Source organism: Sphaeramia orbicularis, chromosome 4, assembly GCF_902148855.1.
Source record: "Sphaeramia orbicularis chromosome 4, fSphaOr1.1, whole genome shotgun sequence".
NCBI classification, from domain to species: domain Eukaryota; kingdom Metazoa; phylum Chordata; class Actinopteri; order Kurtiformes; family Apogonidae; genus Sphaeramia; species Sphaeramia orbicularis.
In genome coordinates, this window is record NC_043960.1 from 43,722,841 (window position 1) to 43,742,845 (window position 20,005).

Below are 20,005 nucleotides of genomic sequence, written 5' to 3' on the forward strand. Positions count from 1 at the left end.
AAGAATAAAGGTTACATATGTATGAACACTTGAATCAGCCCAGAGTATGAAAAATCGGACATTTCCAAATGGTCTGTATGACAAACAGAATATGGAAAATTATACATTTTGCAAAAAAAAAAATAAAAAATCCTTTCAAGTCAAGTCCTTATGCCCCGAGGCCCGTTTGTTTTTGTCCTACCATACAATCCATGGAGAAGGTCCATCTGTTCAGCATTTAATGGGGCTCATCACCAACCTCAATCAGGGAATCTGTGGATCTCTGAGGATCTGGGTGTCACATGTGGATCTAAATCAATGACATGAACTCATCACATCATGTTCCTCATGTCGACTGCTCAGCTGAACGTGACTCCAACTGGGAGACTGGAACCATAGCAGCATAAAGCTGTCCTATAGACAGGTAAGAACATGTTATATTTAAACACAATATAAACCACAGGTGGTTTCTTAGTCCTCCTTAACAATGACCAATTTACAACACTGTTGTATTAATTAGCTCAAATTATATTTTCAAATAGGTTTAGTTGAACAACGAAATATTACTATCTCCAGTATTCTGAGTGTTTACTTTCAGTTAGCAAACTGTGAATACAGTCATATACTGTCATATTTTAGATTATATTTTAGATTTACATTTCATATATATATATATATATATATATATATATATATATATATATATATATATATATATATATATCGTTCTTTATTTTTTCTCTTTTATATGTGCATTTTCTATGCATATTTGCACTGGAAAGAAGAAGCTCTCCAATCTTGTACATCAGTATAATGACAATAAAGGGCATTCTGATTCTGATCATTCAAACAGCCCATTGTACATATATTCAAGGACTCATAAATCTAGTTATCCTGGTAACCAACAACACATCTGAGGATCAAAATATTAAAATTGCACTTTTAATTGAAAGAAATTAAATGGCTTGAATTGCACAAAGTGCAAATTAACATTATGTGTTTTTATACAGTGACTCAGAGGTATCAAAGTGACATATGGTTAATTATCTCCCTCTGCACCTGTAACAATGTGCAAATACAATAATATTTACCTCTTCAATTATCAGAGGCCACAGATTAAATTAATATCACCTAAAGAGTCTCACTGTTGAAAAAAATATACTGAACCAATGTCAGAAATTACATTTTCTTCCATAAATAGGCAAAAAAAAACATGTGTTCTACTAGTTTCCATGGAAACAGAAGGCATATACCAGCTAAAGTGTGGCTAAACCCGAGCTAGCACATTTAGTTAGGAATACTGTAGGTTCAGGTTAGCTAAGACCCACATGGCTCATTAATATTAATCAACATGAATATCATCCACATGCCATTACCCAGGAGGGGAACGCTGGTTTTCCTCATTCAATCCTACGCCTAAGTCTTACCGGTCCGGTCCGGCCGGTACCGGCCATAAAAGAGTCCATATGCGGCTTGTACCGCAAGTGTTAGTGCGTAGTAAAGTTGGAGGAATTAAGGGTAGGACGCACATGGAACAGGAAGTAAGAAAATAAAACAGGAAGTGGCTGGAGATTAAGAGGAGCATGTGTGTTTTTACTTCTACTGAACAAAACGTGTGAGCCACAAACTTAAAACAAAGTAACATAAGGAGGTGGACATAAAATATTTGAAAATTAAGGTGTTATCTTTAGAAACCTCTGAGATATTAAAGCAAAGCCTTTTGGAAGGGAAACATGGGGTTTCTGAGCCTTTTTCAGTGTGTTTTTGTGTGCTGTGTGCCCACCTCTGAACCCAAACACTGTAAATTCACCACACATGTCAGCTTTAATGGTCTGATACCACAGTGAGAATTTGGTGAAGCTGGCTCAAACTGTCACACACATTCATTATTTTTGTGCTTCAGGCTTTGGTCTGTGCTTCAGTTTTGGTCTCATTTTGACGTGTGTTTCACATTTCCCTTTAACCAACACTCTTCATATTGGTCCCAGAGCTGTGTGTGGACGCTGTGATGACACACTGCAAAGGAAGAAACTGAAGTCCAAGCATCACAGAGTTAGAAGAAAAGGCACATTTCAGGGCCTAGTTCTGACCCAGTCTAATAGCAGATTAAACAGGGTTCCCTTCAACGCAGACACTTGAAACTTTACTCAGGTGTGGGTAGAAATTGTAAGAAGACACGGTTGAAAAAATCACAGACTTTAGTCAAGAACCACGAGATATGAATTAAAACGTGGTAAACCGGGGCCTGTTCAGGCTTCAGACCAGTCTAATTAAAAAATAAAGGGGCTTCCCCTTAACGGAAAATGCTTGAAAATTGTCACAGACGTGCAGTGAATTTGTCTAATGGATGGGTAAAAAAATGGTGGACGTAGGTCAAAGGGTCACAGAGATATCCTCCATTTTGTGAGCACAGGCCTCAAATAGACGAATTTGAGAGTTTGACCTATGACCTTTCCAAACTAAAACAGGTCATAACTCTGGATCGGATGGGCCGATTTACGTGGGAAACGGGTTCTGGAAAGCTCAGAAGGAGGACTACCACCATATGTCAGAATAGGACCTTTGGGCCCGTTTTGGGGTCCGACCTGAACTCACATTTTCAGTCCAACTCATCTATGGAAAGGGCTTAGCCCTTCAGAGGCTTGTGTCACAGCAGGTGCACCCGGACTAATGAACTCTGTTATAGGTCGCACACACACAAACCATACATCTACGGAAAGGTCTCATCAGCCCAACGCAGCCGTCTTAAAACAGTACTGTATGTGCTTCCGTCAGGAGTTATGAGCCGTTAAAGCATTTATATGGCTTAACCAATTAAGTCTGAAAAAAGCCTTTAATCTGATTCAAACTCTGTGAAACTTGACACAGCACATCCAGGCCTGCTTAGGAAGAGCAGCCACAAGTTTGGAGTCTCCAGCATGTGTCCTTCTCTACTTAGCCTTAGCAAGGAGATATGGAGAGGGGACCAGTTTTGTGTGTGTTCAGGAGTGGAATATGTGAGACATATCCACAACCAGAAAAATACTATGAAAAAAAGTACATTTATTCAGAAATTTTCTATAAAAATACAGTAATTTAAGATCCAGAAATGTAATCTTCAGTCCAGTATTAGAAGGCCTACCTGAGATCAACATAGCAAATCTGGTGAGGCTGGGTCAAACTATGTGGTTTTGGTTGGAAAAAAGGACCCGGAAACCCATTTAAATGAATATGTGGATTTCGCAGCTCTGGTCAGTGTGTTTTCAGTTTGGTGGAACATTTGTTTATTGTTGTTTATTTATTTATTTATTGTGGTAGTTGTAGCATACTATACTGTATATGTTCATATTAATTCATTTGACAGTTAATTAACCATTTATAATACAACACTAAAATTCCACAAATCTTTTAAAGTGTTTATTTGCCTTTTCCATGTTAAACTCCACCACTCTTTTCCTAGAGTCTTTATGTGCTGTATTTCTGTCCTCACACTCACTTAAACAGCCTGTTGAAGCCCCCACTGTACATGACTGTCTCCTTCTGTCAGTCTTAGCTGGTGCCCATCCCCCACCCTGAACCTGCAGTACATGAAACAATGTTTCATTTTGCAGACAGAGGCAGCTCAGACACACAACACACAGCTTTCATTTAACTGATATGTCCAGCAGTCAACAGGAAAGTGCAAAGAACTGCTGTGATGACACACTGCAAAGGAAAGAAACTGAAGTCCAAGCATCACAGAGTTAGAAGAAAAGGCACATTTCAGGGCTTAGTTCTGACCAGTCTAATAGCAGATTAAACAGGGTTCCCTTCAACGCAGACACTTGAAACTTTACTCAGGTGTGGGTAGAAATTGTAAGAAGACACGGTGAAAAAATCACAGACTTTAGTCAAAGAACCACCGAGATATGAATTAAAACGTGGTAAACCGGGCCTGTTCAGGCTTCAGACCAGTCTAATTAAAAAATAAAGGGCTTCCCCTTAACGAAAATGCTTGAAAATTGTCACAGACGTGCAGTGAATTTGTCTAATGGATGGGTAAAAAAAATGGTGGACGTAGGTCAAAGGGTCACAGAGATATCCTCCATTTTGTGAGCACAGGCCTCAAAATAGACGAATTTGAGAGTTTGACCTATGACCTTTCCAAACTAAAACAGGTCATAACTCTGGATCGGATGGGCCGATTTACGTGGGGAAAAGGGTTCTGGAAAGCTCAGGAGGAGGACTACAACATATGTTAGAATAGGACCTTTGGGCCCGTTTTTTGGGTCCGACCTGAACTCACATTTTCAGTCCAACTCATCTATGAAAGGGCTTAGCCCTTCAGAGGCTGTGTCACAGCAGGTGCACCCGGACTAATGAACTCTGTTATAGGTCGCACACACACAAACCATACATCTACGGAAAGGTCTCCTCAGGCCCAACGCAGCCGTCTTAAAACAGTAACCGTATGTGCTTCCTGTCAGGAGTTATGAGCCGTTAAAGCATTTATATGGCTTAACCAATTAAGTCTGAAAAAAGCCTTTAACCTGATTCAAACTCTGTGAAACTTGACACAGCACATCCAGGCCTGCTCTAGGAAGAGCAGCACAAGTTTGGAGTCTCCAGCATGTGTCCTTCTCTACTTAGCCTTAGCAAGGAGATATGGAGATGGGACCAGTTTGTGTGTGTTCAGGAGTGGAATATGTGAGACATATCCAAAAACCAGAAAAATACTATGAAAAAAAGTACATTTATTCAGAAATTTTCTATAAAAATACAGTAATTTAAGATCCAGAAATGTCATCTTCAGTCCAGTATTAGAAGGCCTACCTGAGATCAACATAGTCAAATCTGGTGAGGCTGGGTCAAACTATGTGGTTTTGGTTGGAAAAAAGGACCCGGAAACCCATTTAAAATGAATATGTGGATTTCACAGCTCTGGTCAGTGTGTTTTCAGTTTGGGTGGAGCATTCGTTTACTGTTGTTTATTTATTTATTTATTTATTGTGGTAGTTGTAGCATACTATACTGTATATGTTCATATTAATTCATTTGACAGTTAATTAACCATTTATAATATAACACTAAAATTCCACAAATCTTTCATTTTTTAAAGTGTTTATTTGCCTTTTCCATGTTAAACTCCACCACTTCTTTTCCTAGAGTCTTTATGTGCTGTATTTCTGTCCTCACACTCACTTAAACAGCCTGTTGAAGCCCCACTGTACATGACTGTCTCCTTCTGTCAGTCTTAGCTGGTGCCCATCCCCCACCCTGAACCTGCAGTACATGAAACAATGTTTCATTTTGCAGACAGAGGCAGCTCAGACACAACACACAGCTTTCATTTAACTGATATGTCCAGCAGTCAACAGGAAAGTGCAAAGAACTGCTGTGATGACACACTGCAAAGGAAAGAAACTGAAGTCCAAGCATCACAGAGTTAGAAGAAAAAGGCACATTTCAGGGCTTAGTTCTGACCAGTCTAATAGCAGATTAAACAGGGTTCCCTTCAACGCAGACACTTGAAACTTTACTCAGGTGTGGGTAGAAATTGTAAGAAGACACGGTGAAAAAATCACAGACTTTAGTCAAAGAACCACCGAGATATGAATTAAAACGTGGTAAAACCGGGCCTGTTCAGGCCTCAGACCAGTCTAATTAAAAAATAAAGGGGCTTCCCCTTAACGAAAATGCTTGAAAATTGTCACAGACGTGCAGTGAATTTGTCTAATGGATGGGTAAAAAAATGGTGGACGTAGGTCAAAGGGTCACAGAGATATCCTCCATTTTGTGAGCACAGGCCTCAAAATAGACGAATTTGAGAGTTTGACCTATGACCTTTCCAAACTAAAACAGGTCATAACTCTGGATCGGATGGGCCGATTTACGTGGGAAAAAGGGTTCTGGAAAGCTCAGAAGGAGGACTACCACATATGTCAGAATAGGACCTTTGGGCCCGTTTTTTGGGTCCGACCTGAACTCACATTTTCAGTCCAACTCATCTATGAAAGGGCTTAGCCCTTCAGAGGCTGTGTCACAGCAGGTGCACCCGGACTAATGAACTCTGTTATAGGTCGCACACACACAAACCATACATCTACGGAAAGGTCTCCTCAGGCCCAACGCAGCCGTCTTAAAACAGTAACTGTATGTGCTTCCTGTCAGGAGTTATGAGCCGTTAAAGCATTTATATGGCTTAACCAATTAAGTCTGAAAAAAGCCTTAACCTGATTCAAACTCTGTGAAACTTGACACAGCACATCCAGGCCTGCTCTAGGAAGAGCAGCACAAGTTTGGAGTCTCCAGCATGTGTCCTTCTCTACTTAGCCTTAGCAAGGAGATATGGAGATGGGACCAGTTTGTGTGTGTTCAGGAGTGGAATATGTGAGACATATCCAAAAACCAGAAAAATACTATGAAAAAAAGTACATTTATTCAGAAATTTTCTATAAAAATACAGTAATTTAAGATCCAGAAATGTCATCTTCAGTCCAGTATTAGAAGGCCTACCTGAGATCAACATAGTCAAATCTGGTGAGGCTGGGTCAAACTATGTGGTTTTGGTTGGAAAAAAGGACCCGGAAACCCATTTAAAATGAATATGTGGATTTCACAGCTCTGGTCAGTGTGTTTTCAGTTTGGGTGGAACATTTGTTTATTGTTGTTTATTTATTTATTTATTGTGGTAGTTGTAGCATACTATACTGTATATGTTCATATTAATTCATTTGACAGTTAATTAACCATTTATAATACAACACTAAAATTCCACAAATCTTTCATTTTTTAAAGTGTTTATTTGCCTTTTCCATGTTAAACTCCACCACTTCTTTTCCTAGAGTCTTTATGTGCTGTATTTCTGTCCTCACACTCACTTAAACAGCCTGTTGAAGCCCCACTGTACATGACTGTCTCCTTCTGTCAGTCTTAGCTGGTGCCCATCCCCCACCCTGAACCTGCAGTACATGAAACAATGTTTCATTTTGCAGACAGAGGCAGCTCAGACACAACACACAGCTTTCATTTAACTGATATGTCCAGCAGTCAACAGGAAAGTGCAAAGAACTGCTGTGATGACACACTGCAAAGGAAAGAAACTGAAGTCCAAGCATCACAGAGTTAGAAGAAAAAGGCACATTTCAGGGCTTAGTTCTGACCAGTCTAATAGCAGATTAAACAGGGTTCCCTTCAACGCAGACACTTGAAACTTTACTCAGGTGTGGGTAGAAATTGTAAGAAGACACGGTGAAAAAATCACAGACTTTAGTCAAAGAACCACCGAGATATGAATTAAAACGTAGTAAAACCAGGCCTGTTCAGGCTTCAGACCAGTCTAATTAAAAAATAAAGGGGCTTCCCCTTAACGAAAATGCTTGAAAATTGTCACAGACGTGCAGTGAATTTGTCTAATGGATGGGTAAAAAAATGGTGGACGTAGGTCAAAGGGTCACAGAGATATCCTCCATTTTGTGAGCACAGGCCTCAAAATAGACGAATTTGAGAGTTTGACCTATGACCTTTCCAAACTAAAACAGGTCATAACTCTGGATCGGATGGGCCGATTTACGTGGGAAAAAGGGTTCTGGAAAGCTCAGAAGGAGGACTACAACATATGTTAGAATAGGACCTTTGGGCCCGTTTTTTGGGTCCGACCTGAACTCACATTTTCAGTCCAACTCATCTATGAAAGGGCTTAGCCCTTCAGAGGCTGTGTCACAGCAGGTGCACCCGGACTAATGAACTCTGTTATAGGTCGCACACACACAAACCATACATCTACGGAAAGGTCTCCTCAGGCCCAACGCAGCCGTCTTAAAACAGTAACCGTATGTGCTTCCTGTCAGGAGTTATGAGCCGTTAAAGCATTTATATGGCTTAACCAATTAAGTCTGAAAAAAGCCTTTAACCTGATTCAAACTCTGTGAAACTTGACACAGCACATCCAGGCCTGCTCTAGGAAGAGCAGCACAAGTTTGGAGTCTCCAGCATGTGTCCTTCTGTACTTAGCCTTAGCAAGGAGATATGGAGATGGGACCAGTTTGTGTGTGTTCAGGAGAGGAATATGTGAGACATATTAAAAAACCAGAAAAATACTATGAAAAAAAGTACCTTTATTCAGAAATTTTCTATAAAAATACAGTAATTTAAGATCCAGAAATGTCATCTTCAGTCCAGTATTAGAAGGCCTACCTGAGATCAACATAGTCAAATCTGGTGAGGCTGGGTCAAACTATGTGGTTTTGGTTGGAAAAAAGGACCCGGAAACCCATTTAAAATGAATATGTGGATTTCGCAGCTCTGGTCAGTGTGTTTTCAGTTTGGGTGGAACATTTGTTTATTGTTGTTTATTTATTTATTTATTGTGGTAGTTGTAGCATACTATACTGTATATGTTCATATTAATTCATTTGACAGTTAATTAACCATTTATAATACAACACTAAAATTCCACAAATCTTTTAAAGTGTTTATTTGCCTTTTCCATGTTAAACTCCACCACTTCTTTTCCTAGAGTCTTTATGTGCTGTATTTCTGTCCTCACACTCACTTAAACAGCCTGTTGAAGCCCCACTGTACATGACTGTCTCCTTCTGTCAGTCTTAGCTGGTGCCCATCCCCCACCCTGAACCTGCAGTACATGAAACAATGTTTCATTTTGCAGACAGAGGCAGCTCAGACACACAACACACAGCTTTCATTTAACTGATATGTCCAGCAGTCAACAGGAAAGTGCAAAGAACTGCTGTGATGACACACTGCAAAGGAAAGAAACTGAAGTCCAAGCATCACAGAGTTAGAAGAGAAAGGCACATTTCAGGGCTTAGTTCTGACCAGTCTAATAGCAGATTAAACAGGGTTCCCTTCAACGCAGACACTTGAAACTTTACTCAGGTGTGGGTAGAAATTGTAAGAAGACACGGTGAAAAAATCACAGACTTTAGTCAAAGAACCACCGAGATATGAATTAAAACGTGGTAAAACCAGGCCTGTTCAGGCTTCAGACCAGTCTAATTAAAAAATAAAGGGGCTTCCCCTTAACGAAAATGCTTGAAAATTGTCACAGACGTGCAGTGAAATTGTCTAATGGCTGGGTAAAAAAATGGTGGACGTAGGTCAAAGGGTCACAGAGATATCCTCCATTTTGTGAGCACAGGCCTCAAAATAGACGAATTTGAGAGTTTGACCTATGACCTTTCCAAACTAAAACAGGTCATAACTCTGGATCGGATGGGCCGATTTACGTGGGAAAAAGGGTTCTGGAAAGCTCAGGAGGAGGACTACCACATATGTTAGAATAGGACCTTTGGGCCCGTTTTTTGGGTCCGACCTGAACTCACATTTTCAGTCCAACTCATCTATGAAAGGGCTTAGCCCTTCAGAGGCTGTGTCACAGCAGGTGCACCCGGACTAATGAACTCTGTTATAGGTCGCACACACACAAACCATACATCTACGGAAAGGTCTCCTCAGGCCCAACGCAGCCGTCTTAAAACAGTAACCGTATGTGCTTCCTGTCAGGAGTTATGAGCCGTTAAAGCATTTATATGGCTTAACCAATTAAGTCTGAAAAAAGCCTTTAACCTGATTCAAACTCTGTGAAACTTGACACAGCACATCCAGGTCTGCTCTAGGAAGAGCAGCACAAGTTTGGAGTCTCCAGCATGTGTCCTTCTGTACTTAGCCTTAGCAAGGAGATATGGAGATGGGACCAGTTTGTGTGTGTTCAGGAGAGGAATATGTGAGACATATTAAAAAACCAGAAAAATACTATGAAAAAAAGTACCTTTATTCAGAAATTTTCTATAAAAATACAGTAATTTAAGATCCAGAAATGTCATCTTCAGTCCAGTATTAGAAGGCCTACCTGAGATCAACATAGTCAAATCTGGTGAGGCTGGGTCAAACTATGTGGTTTTGGTTGGAAAAAAGGACCCGGAAACCCATTTAAAATGAATATGTGGATTTCGCAGCTCTGGTCAGTGTGTTTTCAGTTTGGGTGGAACATTTGTTTATTGTTGTTTATTTGTTTATTTATTGTTTATTTATTTATTGTGGTAGCTGTAGCATACTATACTGTATATGTTCATATTAATTCATTTGACAATTAATTAACCATTTATAATATAACACTAAAATTCCACAAATCTTTAATTTTTTAAAGTGTTTATTTGCCTTTTCCATGTTAAACTCCACCACTTCTTTTCCTAGAGTCTTTATGTGCTGTATTTCTGTCCTCACACTCACTTAAACAGCCTGTTGAAGCCCCACTGTACATGACTGTGTCTCCTTCTGTCAGTCTTAGCTGGTGCCCATCCCCCACCCTGAACCTGCAGTACATGAAACAATGTTTCATTTTGCAGACAGAGGCAGCTCAGACACACAACACACAGCTTTCATTTAACTGATATGTCCAGCAGTCAACAGGAAAGTGCAAAGAACTGCTGTGAGGAACACTTTTACTCTTCACTGTCATTACAGGTAAGAGCTGAACAAGTCTGACATACTTTTACTTCATTGTGTAAAGTAATATAGCTACTAGTTTTAACTTTTTAATACTAGGATTAACTTTTTAATACTAGCTGCTAGAATCATTGTGGTAGTTGTAGCATACTATATATATATATATATATATATATATATATATATTCATATTAATTAATTGACAATTAATTAACCATTTAAAATGTAAGATTAAAATTCCACAAAAGTATAATTTTTTAAAAGTGTTTATTTGCCTTTTTCATGTTAAACTCAGTCACTTATCTTCCTAGTGTCTTTATTTGCTGTATTTCTGTCCTTTCATTCACTTAAACAGGCCTTACAGTCTCACAGCACAGTTGGGAATTACTGTGACTCCTGCTCAGGCTTAGCTGCTGCCCCTCCCCCACTCTGCTGCCCATCCCCCACTCTGCTGCCCCTCCCCCACCCTGCTCCTCTACCTGCACTGACTTCGCAGGGGGCGGAGGAGGGCGCATGCGCTGGACAGGCAGAGGACGGCAGAACTCAATTCAGTTCCATCTCAGAGGAATAGTCCAGCAACCAATATCAAACTGGAAAGGTTTCAGAAGAGGATTCAGAGACTCAGAAATCACCATAACCGCTGTGAAGAACGCTTTTACTCCTCACTTTCATTACAGGTAAGAGCTGAACGAGTCTGACATACTTTTGTGTAATGACAGCTGCTAGCGTTAACTTTTGAATGCTAGCTGCTAGCTTTAACTTTTTAATGCTAGCTGCTAGCTTTAACTTCTGAAGTGTTTTTAATGTTAATGATAATAATGTAAAGATAAACCTCTTTGTTTTCAGAGTGATGGGTGTTAATTACCATGTGAAAACTTATGTGATTTTTAAAATAAGTTTAAGGTTAAGGTCTAGGGCACACGTCTGTGGCTGTCGCTCCGGGAGAGCGCATGTTGTCATATAATTATATTTAGGACACTTCTTTGGAGATAGAGACATTCTTAGAGAAATAAAATTCGAACTCTGTCTACACCTGAAACTCCACCACGTCCAAAGAAGCAAAAACATTTGCAAATGTACAGACGTGAGTGGGAAGAGTTGAACCTCTGGGTTGACAGCGTTAGTGGCAGTGGGTTCAAGGCAAACTGTAAAAGGTGTGGGCATGTGTTTTTTTTCTGGTGCTCATGGTGTTTTCCATACCCCAATCATCTCCTGAAGTCCATATGGTCAGGGACATCATGATGTGATCAGCTAGATTTCCTACAGTATATGGATGTGAATTTACCAGAGGATGCTTATAATCATGCTGATGTTTCCATAGACTCTACAGGATTTTAGTGACTCAATAAATGCCTAAGTTGTTTATAAGTTTTTAAATGCTTTTAAGTTTTTAATAAACATTTATTTAATAGCCTATATGTAATCAATAAATGTCCTTTGCCTATCTAAAGAAAAATTCACTCAGAATTCTGATATTTTAACAGTACTAACTAACTAACTAAATAAACAAATGAATACACAAATAAGTTAAAACATTCATTTTATTAAGATAAGATTTAGATTTGGAAAATTTCTTTGTACAGTATTCTACATTCAGTTGTTTATGTTTTTGCAGAATACAGTATAGCACACTGGTTGATCATTAAATTAATTTTTTTTTGTCAGTGTGCTTTCACTGATTAAAATGTTGCCACTTCTTTTCAGACAGAACCTGTGATCATAAAACAATAGAAAATTCATAATGTTGAATTTCATTTAGAATTTGGGGCTCATGAATAAGGACAGATGTACAAGTTTGCAAGTATTTTTTATTTTTTATTTCCTCTTAAAGTAAAAATGTCCTCATGGATCACATAATGATTGTTCATTGGTCTGTTTTGCTCAATAGTTATGTTTATTATTGCACACTGCAGTGACTACACAGTTTATCAATAACAGTTCCGTGTTAATAAAGCACTTCAAACTTTAAGTAAGACTAAATGCTTTTATCAAAATTAAAATTAAATTGTTTGTATAGTTGATTTATAGTTGTATGTGTAAATCTTCTATAAATGTGTGTATATTTGTGTATGTGAAAAAAATAAAATAAAATAAAATTATATATATATATATATATATATATATATATATATATATATATATATATATATATATATCTCCAGACGTATCCAGGGCGTACACAGATGCAGTGTGTGTATGTGAATCAGACGATGGATGTGTTTGTCAGTGAAATGAGGGGCTCTGTCTACAACTAGACACAAAGTGAACACAGACTATCACACAGGATCAACATGAACTAGAAAGAACCAAAAAGAACGACAACAACATGGACACACAATGATCTAGACAAACTACAATGGACCAACACATCGAACAGAGGAAAGGTTATTTCTTATTATAATTTCATTATGAACATGTAGTTTTTCATAATAAATATTAATTTATAATAAATAATAAATATTATTTGCTGTAGCATGGTTTTATGCGTTTGTTACATATAATAGTAATAATAAGAATAAGAAGAAGTAGTAGTAGTAGTAGTAGTAGTAGTAATGGACATATACTGATTGTTATTGTGAAAAAGATAATTCATATAACAGACAGGAGCAGTTGTTTGTTTACCTGCTTTACTAGTTTTCTGCTACTTCCTGTAGCCTTCGTCAGAAGCATCACATAATGTTACAATGACATGAAGAATTCTTCTAAGCATATAAGACATGTCATTGTAGCATCATGTGACGCATCTGACGAAGGCTACAGGAAGTAGCTGAAACTAGTAAAGCAGGTAAACAAACAACTGCTTCTGTCTGTTATAAGAATTATCTTTTTCACATTAATAATTGGAAGATGGTATGAACCTGTACCAGACTTGACTTGACTAAAGAAGTTGCAAAAAACATATTTTCTGGCACTATTTTGCAAAAAAAAAAAACCAAATACAAGCAGCCTGTTATAATGGTTGTCCTTAAAGGGTTAATTAATGGGCATTGCACATTGTTTTAGATAAAATGAAATGCTCTCCAACTCTTGTACAGTACCAGTAGCTTCAACTTATTTTAGAAATAAATCCTGTTTCACATCACTGCAAAGAAAAGACTTGTGGAAGCCACCTTTCTGTCTGTGACTGTTTACGGTGATATACTGTACAGACATGCAGCTACCTCAACTTTGAAGAGCCTTGACTCAGTATATCACGCTTCTTTACGTTTCCTTTCAAATGCAAAATCTCTCACTCACCACTGCACTCTCTATGGTCCAGAGGGCTGGACATCATTAACTGCTCATAGACAAAAACATTGGTTCCTATTCATCTATAAAGCATTGATGGGTAAACTCTCTAAGTACCTCAGTAATCTTCTGTCTGTTAACCATAGTCATGTCCATCTACGTTCCTCCAAGTGGTTCCATTTGACTGTTCATGACCTCTGACAGACTTTGGAAACACAACATTTTCCTACGATGCTCCATGGTTGTGGAATAATATTAAAAAAACTGTAAAACTACATCCACTCATTTCTGTTGATGATTTTAAAAGTATCATGGGGAATTCAGTGAGGGAGGAATGTCATTGTTTCTCTTGATGCCATTATAGTTGATTGACTGGACTGTGTTTTATTGTTTTATAGTTTATTGTGTATCATATACGTGTTTTGTATCATTTGGACTTTGTTGGCTGCTACCTTGGCCAGGTCTCCCTTGCAAAAGAGATTTCTAATCTCAATGGGACTTCCAGGTTAAATAAATGAAATAAATAAGTTAAATAATATAAATGCTGTTGAGTACTTCAGGAAAAACTAATTCTGAGGTGATAAGGCTTAGTGTTTTTATTTTCAGATTGAATTGTCATTGAAGCTTAAAGTCTCACCTCAATAAAGTGATGAAAATCTTTATTCCACATCATAAACAGTTTGTGCAATCATTAATGAATAAAAATTCATGCTTTCATCTCAAGAACTTACTTGATTATTCAGACACACTTCTGAAATCTGGAAGCTGGTTACAGAGTAAATACAGTTAGCATGGAATTAAGGCAAATATTTGGTTGCATATTTTAAATGTGATGTTTATTATTTGGGAGGGTTTGTCCTTCATTGAATTTATTGAACTGAAATGATTGACTCATATGTTTGTTTATTTTAGGATGTTAGTCTCAGTTCCCCATATGAAAGATGATACACATTATGTTGCTGTCTCCTTTTGTTTTATGTCCAGAGACAAATGACTGACAGACCAACACAAATGGCTGACACTTCACCAGGGGTATGTATTTTTCCAAATCTGTCATTATGCCTTTTTCATCACTTAAACTTTCAACCATACAAAGACCTGTTGTCAGTTATGTTATTATGAGAATTAATATCCACCAAGATGCAGCAGAGTTGCATATCTAACAGGTCCTTGAACTACAGTATAACAGATGTCTTCACTGCTCATATAGACGGTAGCATCCACTGTCTTCTAACGATGCTCTCTCCTTACAGCTGGGTGAAGTCTTGGAGAAAACTGATTCATCCGACAGCGAATCCAGCAGTGATGTAGGCTCAGAGGAAGAGTATCATCCCAATACGCCAGCATCATCCAGTGAGGAGGAATGGGAAAGCCCTGAAAAACTTTCAAGTCAGAAAAATGGCAAGTACACCATTAATAAAGGCAAGAACCCCCAAAAGTATCAGAAACGAAGAAGTAAACAAAATACAAAGGAGACAGAAGTGACATCAACTGTTTCAATAAAAACGTGCACAAAAAGGGGAGCCAAGAAACGAACATGGGACAAAAAACATTATTGTTTTTACTGCAACAAAGCAATTCTAAAGATGGCACGGCACCTGCAGAGGAAACACATGGACAAAAAGGATGTCGCCTATGCTTTCAGCTTTGAGATAGGCTCCAAGCAACGAAAGGTTCTTTTGGAAAAACTCCGCAATAAAGGAGACTACAAGCACAACACACATGTCTTAGAAAAAGGGAGTGGAGAACTAATAACTTGGAAACAACCCTCAAAGAAAGCTAGTGCTAAAGATTATTTACCATGCCCACACTGTTATGGAATGTTTGTGAAGTGGGATCTGTGGAGACACCAGTCTGTATGTCGGAGTAAGAAACATCTAGAGGGTGGCACAAAAAAAACAAGAAGTAGAGTCCAAAGTCTCGCTGCCACTCTGCTTCCAAATGCAGCTCTGTCAGGTGGATGTGAGGATATCATTAATAAGATGCGGCAAGATGATGTGTCTTTTCACATAAGGAGTGATGTGTTGATTTGTAGATATGGTGATGCACTTTATGCAAAACATGGACGAGTGAAATCAAGGCACCAGTACATAGCACAAAGACTTAGGGAGCTTGGTAGATTTATGTTGGTAGCCAAACAGATGGACAAGACTGTGAAGGTTCTTCAGGATGTGTGTGTCCCATCAAAATTTAAATTTGTTGTAAATGTTGCGAAGAAGCTGACAGAGTTTAGTCCAGGCAAAAATGAATATGGAAAACCTTCTACAGCAGTAAAAATAGGATTCTGTCTTAAAGGAGCAGTGCAAGTCCTCATAGGACAGGCACTTATGAATGATGACGACCTTGAAGAGAAGAGAGGTAAAAAGTTCTTGGAACTTCTGGATAAAAACTGGAAATGTGATGTGTCTGTGAGTGCACACCAGAGTATTCAAGAGAAGAGATGGAATAAACAGGATGACATCCCCCTCACCAGAGATGTGATGACTCTGAGAAACCACCTCAGAATGGTGGAAGACAAAGCACGGGATGAACTAACGCAACAGCAGAGCTTAATGGCCTACAGGACATTAAATGAGACGGTACTGGCACAGGTCATTGTCTTTAACAAACGACGTGAAGGGGAAGCATCACGCTTGACTGTTGAGGCTTACAAGAAGGCGTGTACAAACCCCATAAATCAGGACATTTATGAAACTCTGTCACCTCTGGAGAAAGAGCTGAGTAAGTTACTAACCCGCATAGAAGTCAGAGGGAAAAGAAGTAGGAAGGTTCCTATTTTCTTGACTGAAAGAATGAAGAATTCAGTTGATTTGTTAGTTACATGGAGAGAGAAAGCAGGCGTCCTTGAAGAGAATCCTTATCTGTTCGCAAGACCGGGTGTAATGACAAGTATTCGTGGATGCGACTGTCTGCGAAAATACGCAGTGGAAAGTAAAGCAGAAAACCCTGAACTCCTGAGATCAACTAAACTACGAAAACAGGTGGCCACACTCTGTCAACTCCTGGATCTTAGTGAACAAGAGCTGGAACAAGTGGCAAGGTTTATGGGTCACGACATCAGAGTTCATCGGGACTTTTATCGACAGACGGACAAAACCTTTCAAATCGCAAAAATAAGCAAACTTCTGTTTGCAATGGAGGAAGGCACGAGGTCTTTGGCAGGGAAGAACCTCAAAACAATTGAGCCATTTGTCTGTGGTATGTATACACTGTGTATGTATTTTGGAGAAGTGGCAAGCCATGCATTTCACATCTAGGCCTTCAGCGCCACCAAACTTAAATGAATCCACTTCTTAATACCATCATTATGCTACTATGGCTACATAAATCATCAATATTATACATACATACTGTAGAACAGCATCTTTCAATGACCGCTACAAATGCACATGATGTGACGCAAGTACCATTTAGAACCAGAAATATGTACAGTAAAATGAAAGAATGTATGAACAAATAATTGTATCTTTCTTGAACACGAAGCCAAATACACAGAATTCACTAAGTCTCATTTCACGGTTGTCAGACCTAGGTGTGAAATGAATGGACTGTAAGCTAATAAAGACATTCTTTGTTTGTCCCTTCCTACTGAGGGCTAATTTAGAATGACTGATGTTCACAGGTGAAAGTTCCACCTCCACCTCTGATGTCATCAGAAGGAAGACAGGCAGAGAAGTAGATGAAGGTATGACACACTGATGATGATGGTGCACATACAAACCTATACATGAGGGTACAGTCAACCGTCAGTTTATGCATAGATGCTTTCACTGTATATGGTACAGCTACAGTACACCAGCTCAGCTTGTGTTATTTTTCAGATGGAGACCCTGAAATGTCCTCCACAAAGGGAATGGACCCCCTCTCTGACAGAGAGACAGCAGGTTCAGACACAGATGGTAAGTTAATTATTTATATTATAAAATACTCTTTCCTCTGGTCAACTTTTCTGGTCCTCTTATTTTCTAATTTCAGGTTGTTCATGTTATTTACATTTTTAATTAAACTTTGTAAATGTAATGGTTTTCATGATGTAATTTTACTTTTTTACAGTTATTATTTTACTAGTTTGACCCACTTGAGATTATATGGCACTGCATGTGGCCCCTGAATTAAAATCAGTTTGACACTCCTGTGCTATGCCATATAGATATTATCATAAACAGTTGTATCCATGAACTCTTGAATGATAATGTGTACCTGAGAAGATCTATGAACAGGACCTAATGTTTATCTGTTGTTGTTATAGATGAGGGTGCAGAAATCCTGCTGACACAGAAGAATAAACCACAAACAAAGAAAAGACTGAAACGACGTGAGTACAACAATGAGGAAAAAGCATCATTTAAATGCTGAATCATTGTGTCATAGTCTCCCTGACTGATCTACCAGAGTTGAGTAAATAAACCGTTGGATTACACACAGATGTATGGTACAGCTACAGTATACCAGCTTAGCTTGTGTTATTTTTCAGATGGAGACCCTGAAATGTCCTCCAGAAAGGGAATGGACCCCCTCACTGACAGAGAGACAGCAGGTTCAGACACAGATGGTGAGTTAACAAACATCCTTGTTATTGGTTTAATTGATTTATGTAGAAGTGAGAAGTTATGTTATTCTTCCCACTTTTTTTTTTTTTTAAATATATAGGTTTCCTGGCATTTTCATTTTGATTATTTTATGTTTAGTGTGTTTTTGTCTTCTCTTAATAATCTTTGCTGCTGTCTTCATATTCAAAATGAATATTTCAATTCAATATCAGTTAGATTTGTTCTTTATGAAACAAACCCTTATGCCTCTGGTCTGCCTAATGTTAATCTTGCGCCACTCAGATTATTCATAAACAGTTAACGATACACTACTGAGGGCTAATTTAGAATGACTGATGTTCACAGGTGAAGTTTCCACCTCCATCTCTGATGTTGTCAGAAAGAAGACAGGCAGAGATGACGGTATGAGACAGTGATGATGCTGTACATGATATTTGATCAGTGAATTAAACGTAGAGCTGTCAGATTACACATACAGACAGATGATTTTAGGAGCTTGTGCTTTGCACTTCATCCACAGTATGCAGGCTTATGCTGGGTTATTTTTTAGATGGAGACCCTGAAATGTCCTCCACAAAGGGAACGGACCCCCTCGCTGACACAGAGACAGCAGGTTCAGACACAGACAGTGAGTTAACCATTTTTATTATAAAACACTCTTTCCTCTGGTCAACCAGCTGTTGTGCTATGCCATGTAGATATTATCATAAACAATTGTATTATATTCTGTCTGTTCCTGTTGTAGATGTGAGCCAAGGAGTACCGCTGACACAGAGCAAAAAAACACCTCCAAAAAAACAACAAACACGTGAGTAAGAAATGAAGAAAAAAAACACATGACAATTCAATGCCTCCATCATATTCTGTTTCTGTAATCGGTCAGCGATGCCAATAAAGCTTCACTGTGATGTCCATGATCTAACAGACCTTCTGTGTCACTCACAGCCCCATCTAAGTCTTCTGTGAAGCGGCCCTGGACTGAGAAAGAGAAGAGTGCTGTGAATAAACACCTGGGCAGGTTTGTAGGGGAGAGGAAAGTTCCTGGCAAGAAGGACTGCACAGCATGCATCGAACAAGAGAGGGCTTTAGCCCAACGGTCATGGAAGGATGTTAAAAACTTTGTTTATAACACCATTGTCGCACATAAAAGAAGAGATGCCTCACGTTTCCTGAAGTTTTGAGGCTGTTAACTCAGATATTGTTCTTTCAAATATTTACACCAAAACAAAGCATTTGTGTACGTTCATGCACTGTATTTTTGTGGTTTACTCTGGCAGTTCAATGTAAAAAAAAAAAAAGTACATTTCTTTTATTTATTTTATTATTGCAGCTGACTGAAGCACTTTAATTTATGCACTTTAATGAGTAATATTATTACTGCAATTATTTGAGGCACTTTAAAATTGCAGTTTGATTTATGTACTTGTTTATGCATAATTGTTGCAGTTTATAAAGGCACTTTAACCCATAAAGACCCAAACATCCACCGTCAACCTAAACCGTCTACTGATCTAAACTGTTTAATACCTGTTGATCCACTAATCCTATCAATACATGTCAGTAATTGGAATTGGATCATTGACAGTGGATAGACACGCTGGGTTTAAGTTCAATAAAATTAACAAAAGTGAATACAAAATGTATAAAACAAACCCTAACAAATAACAAAATAAATGACATGAACAGCATAAACCACAAACTGAACAAAACAGAATAAAACAATTATTAACCCCTGCAGTCTGATCTGTGACAGTGGATGGACACTGGATTTATATTAATGATGTATTTACTGAAAGTCACTAATTCCTTCGTTTTTCTTTGTT

The 20,005-nt window shown here is 38.4% G+C and overlaps 1 protein-coding gene and 1 pseudogene across 5 annotated transcripts; both read left to right on the forward strand.

The window, feature by feature from the left end:
• LOC115417585 (transducin-like enhancer protein 4) overlaps positions 1–10,975 on the forward strand; it is a 139,878-nt pseudogene extending 128,903 nt beyond the window's left edge.
• LOC115417411 (serine-rich 25 kDa antigen protein-like) lies at positions 10,840–19,759 on the forward strand. Of its 5 annotated transcripts, none has more exons than XM_030131314.1 (11): positions 10,840–11,081; positions 14,617–14,664; positions 14,886–16,830; positions 17,255–17,317; positions 17,454–17,531; positions 17,882–17,947; positions 18,107–18,184; positions 18,528–18,584; positions 18,733–18,810; positions 18,928–18,990; positions 19,128–19,759. In XM_030131314.1, the coding sequence occupies exons 2-11, from the start codon at positions 14,623–14,625 to the stop codon at positions 19,361–19,363; spliced, it is 2,706 nt and encodes a 901-aa protein (XP_029987174.1). In that variant the 5' UTR covers positions 10,840–11,081; positions 14,617–14,622; the 3' UTR covers positions 19,364–19,759. The 5 variants fall into 5 exon arrangements, with proteins under 5 accessions (XP_029987174.1, XP_029987178.1, XP_029987175.1 ...); XM_030131318.1 differs by having other exon boundaries at positions 14,886–15,033; XM_030131315.1 differs by lacking the exon at positions 18,528–18,584.
• Positions 19,760–20,005: the final 246 nt, after the last annotated feature.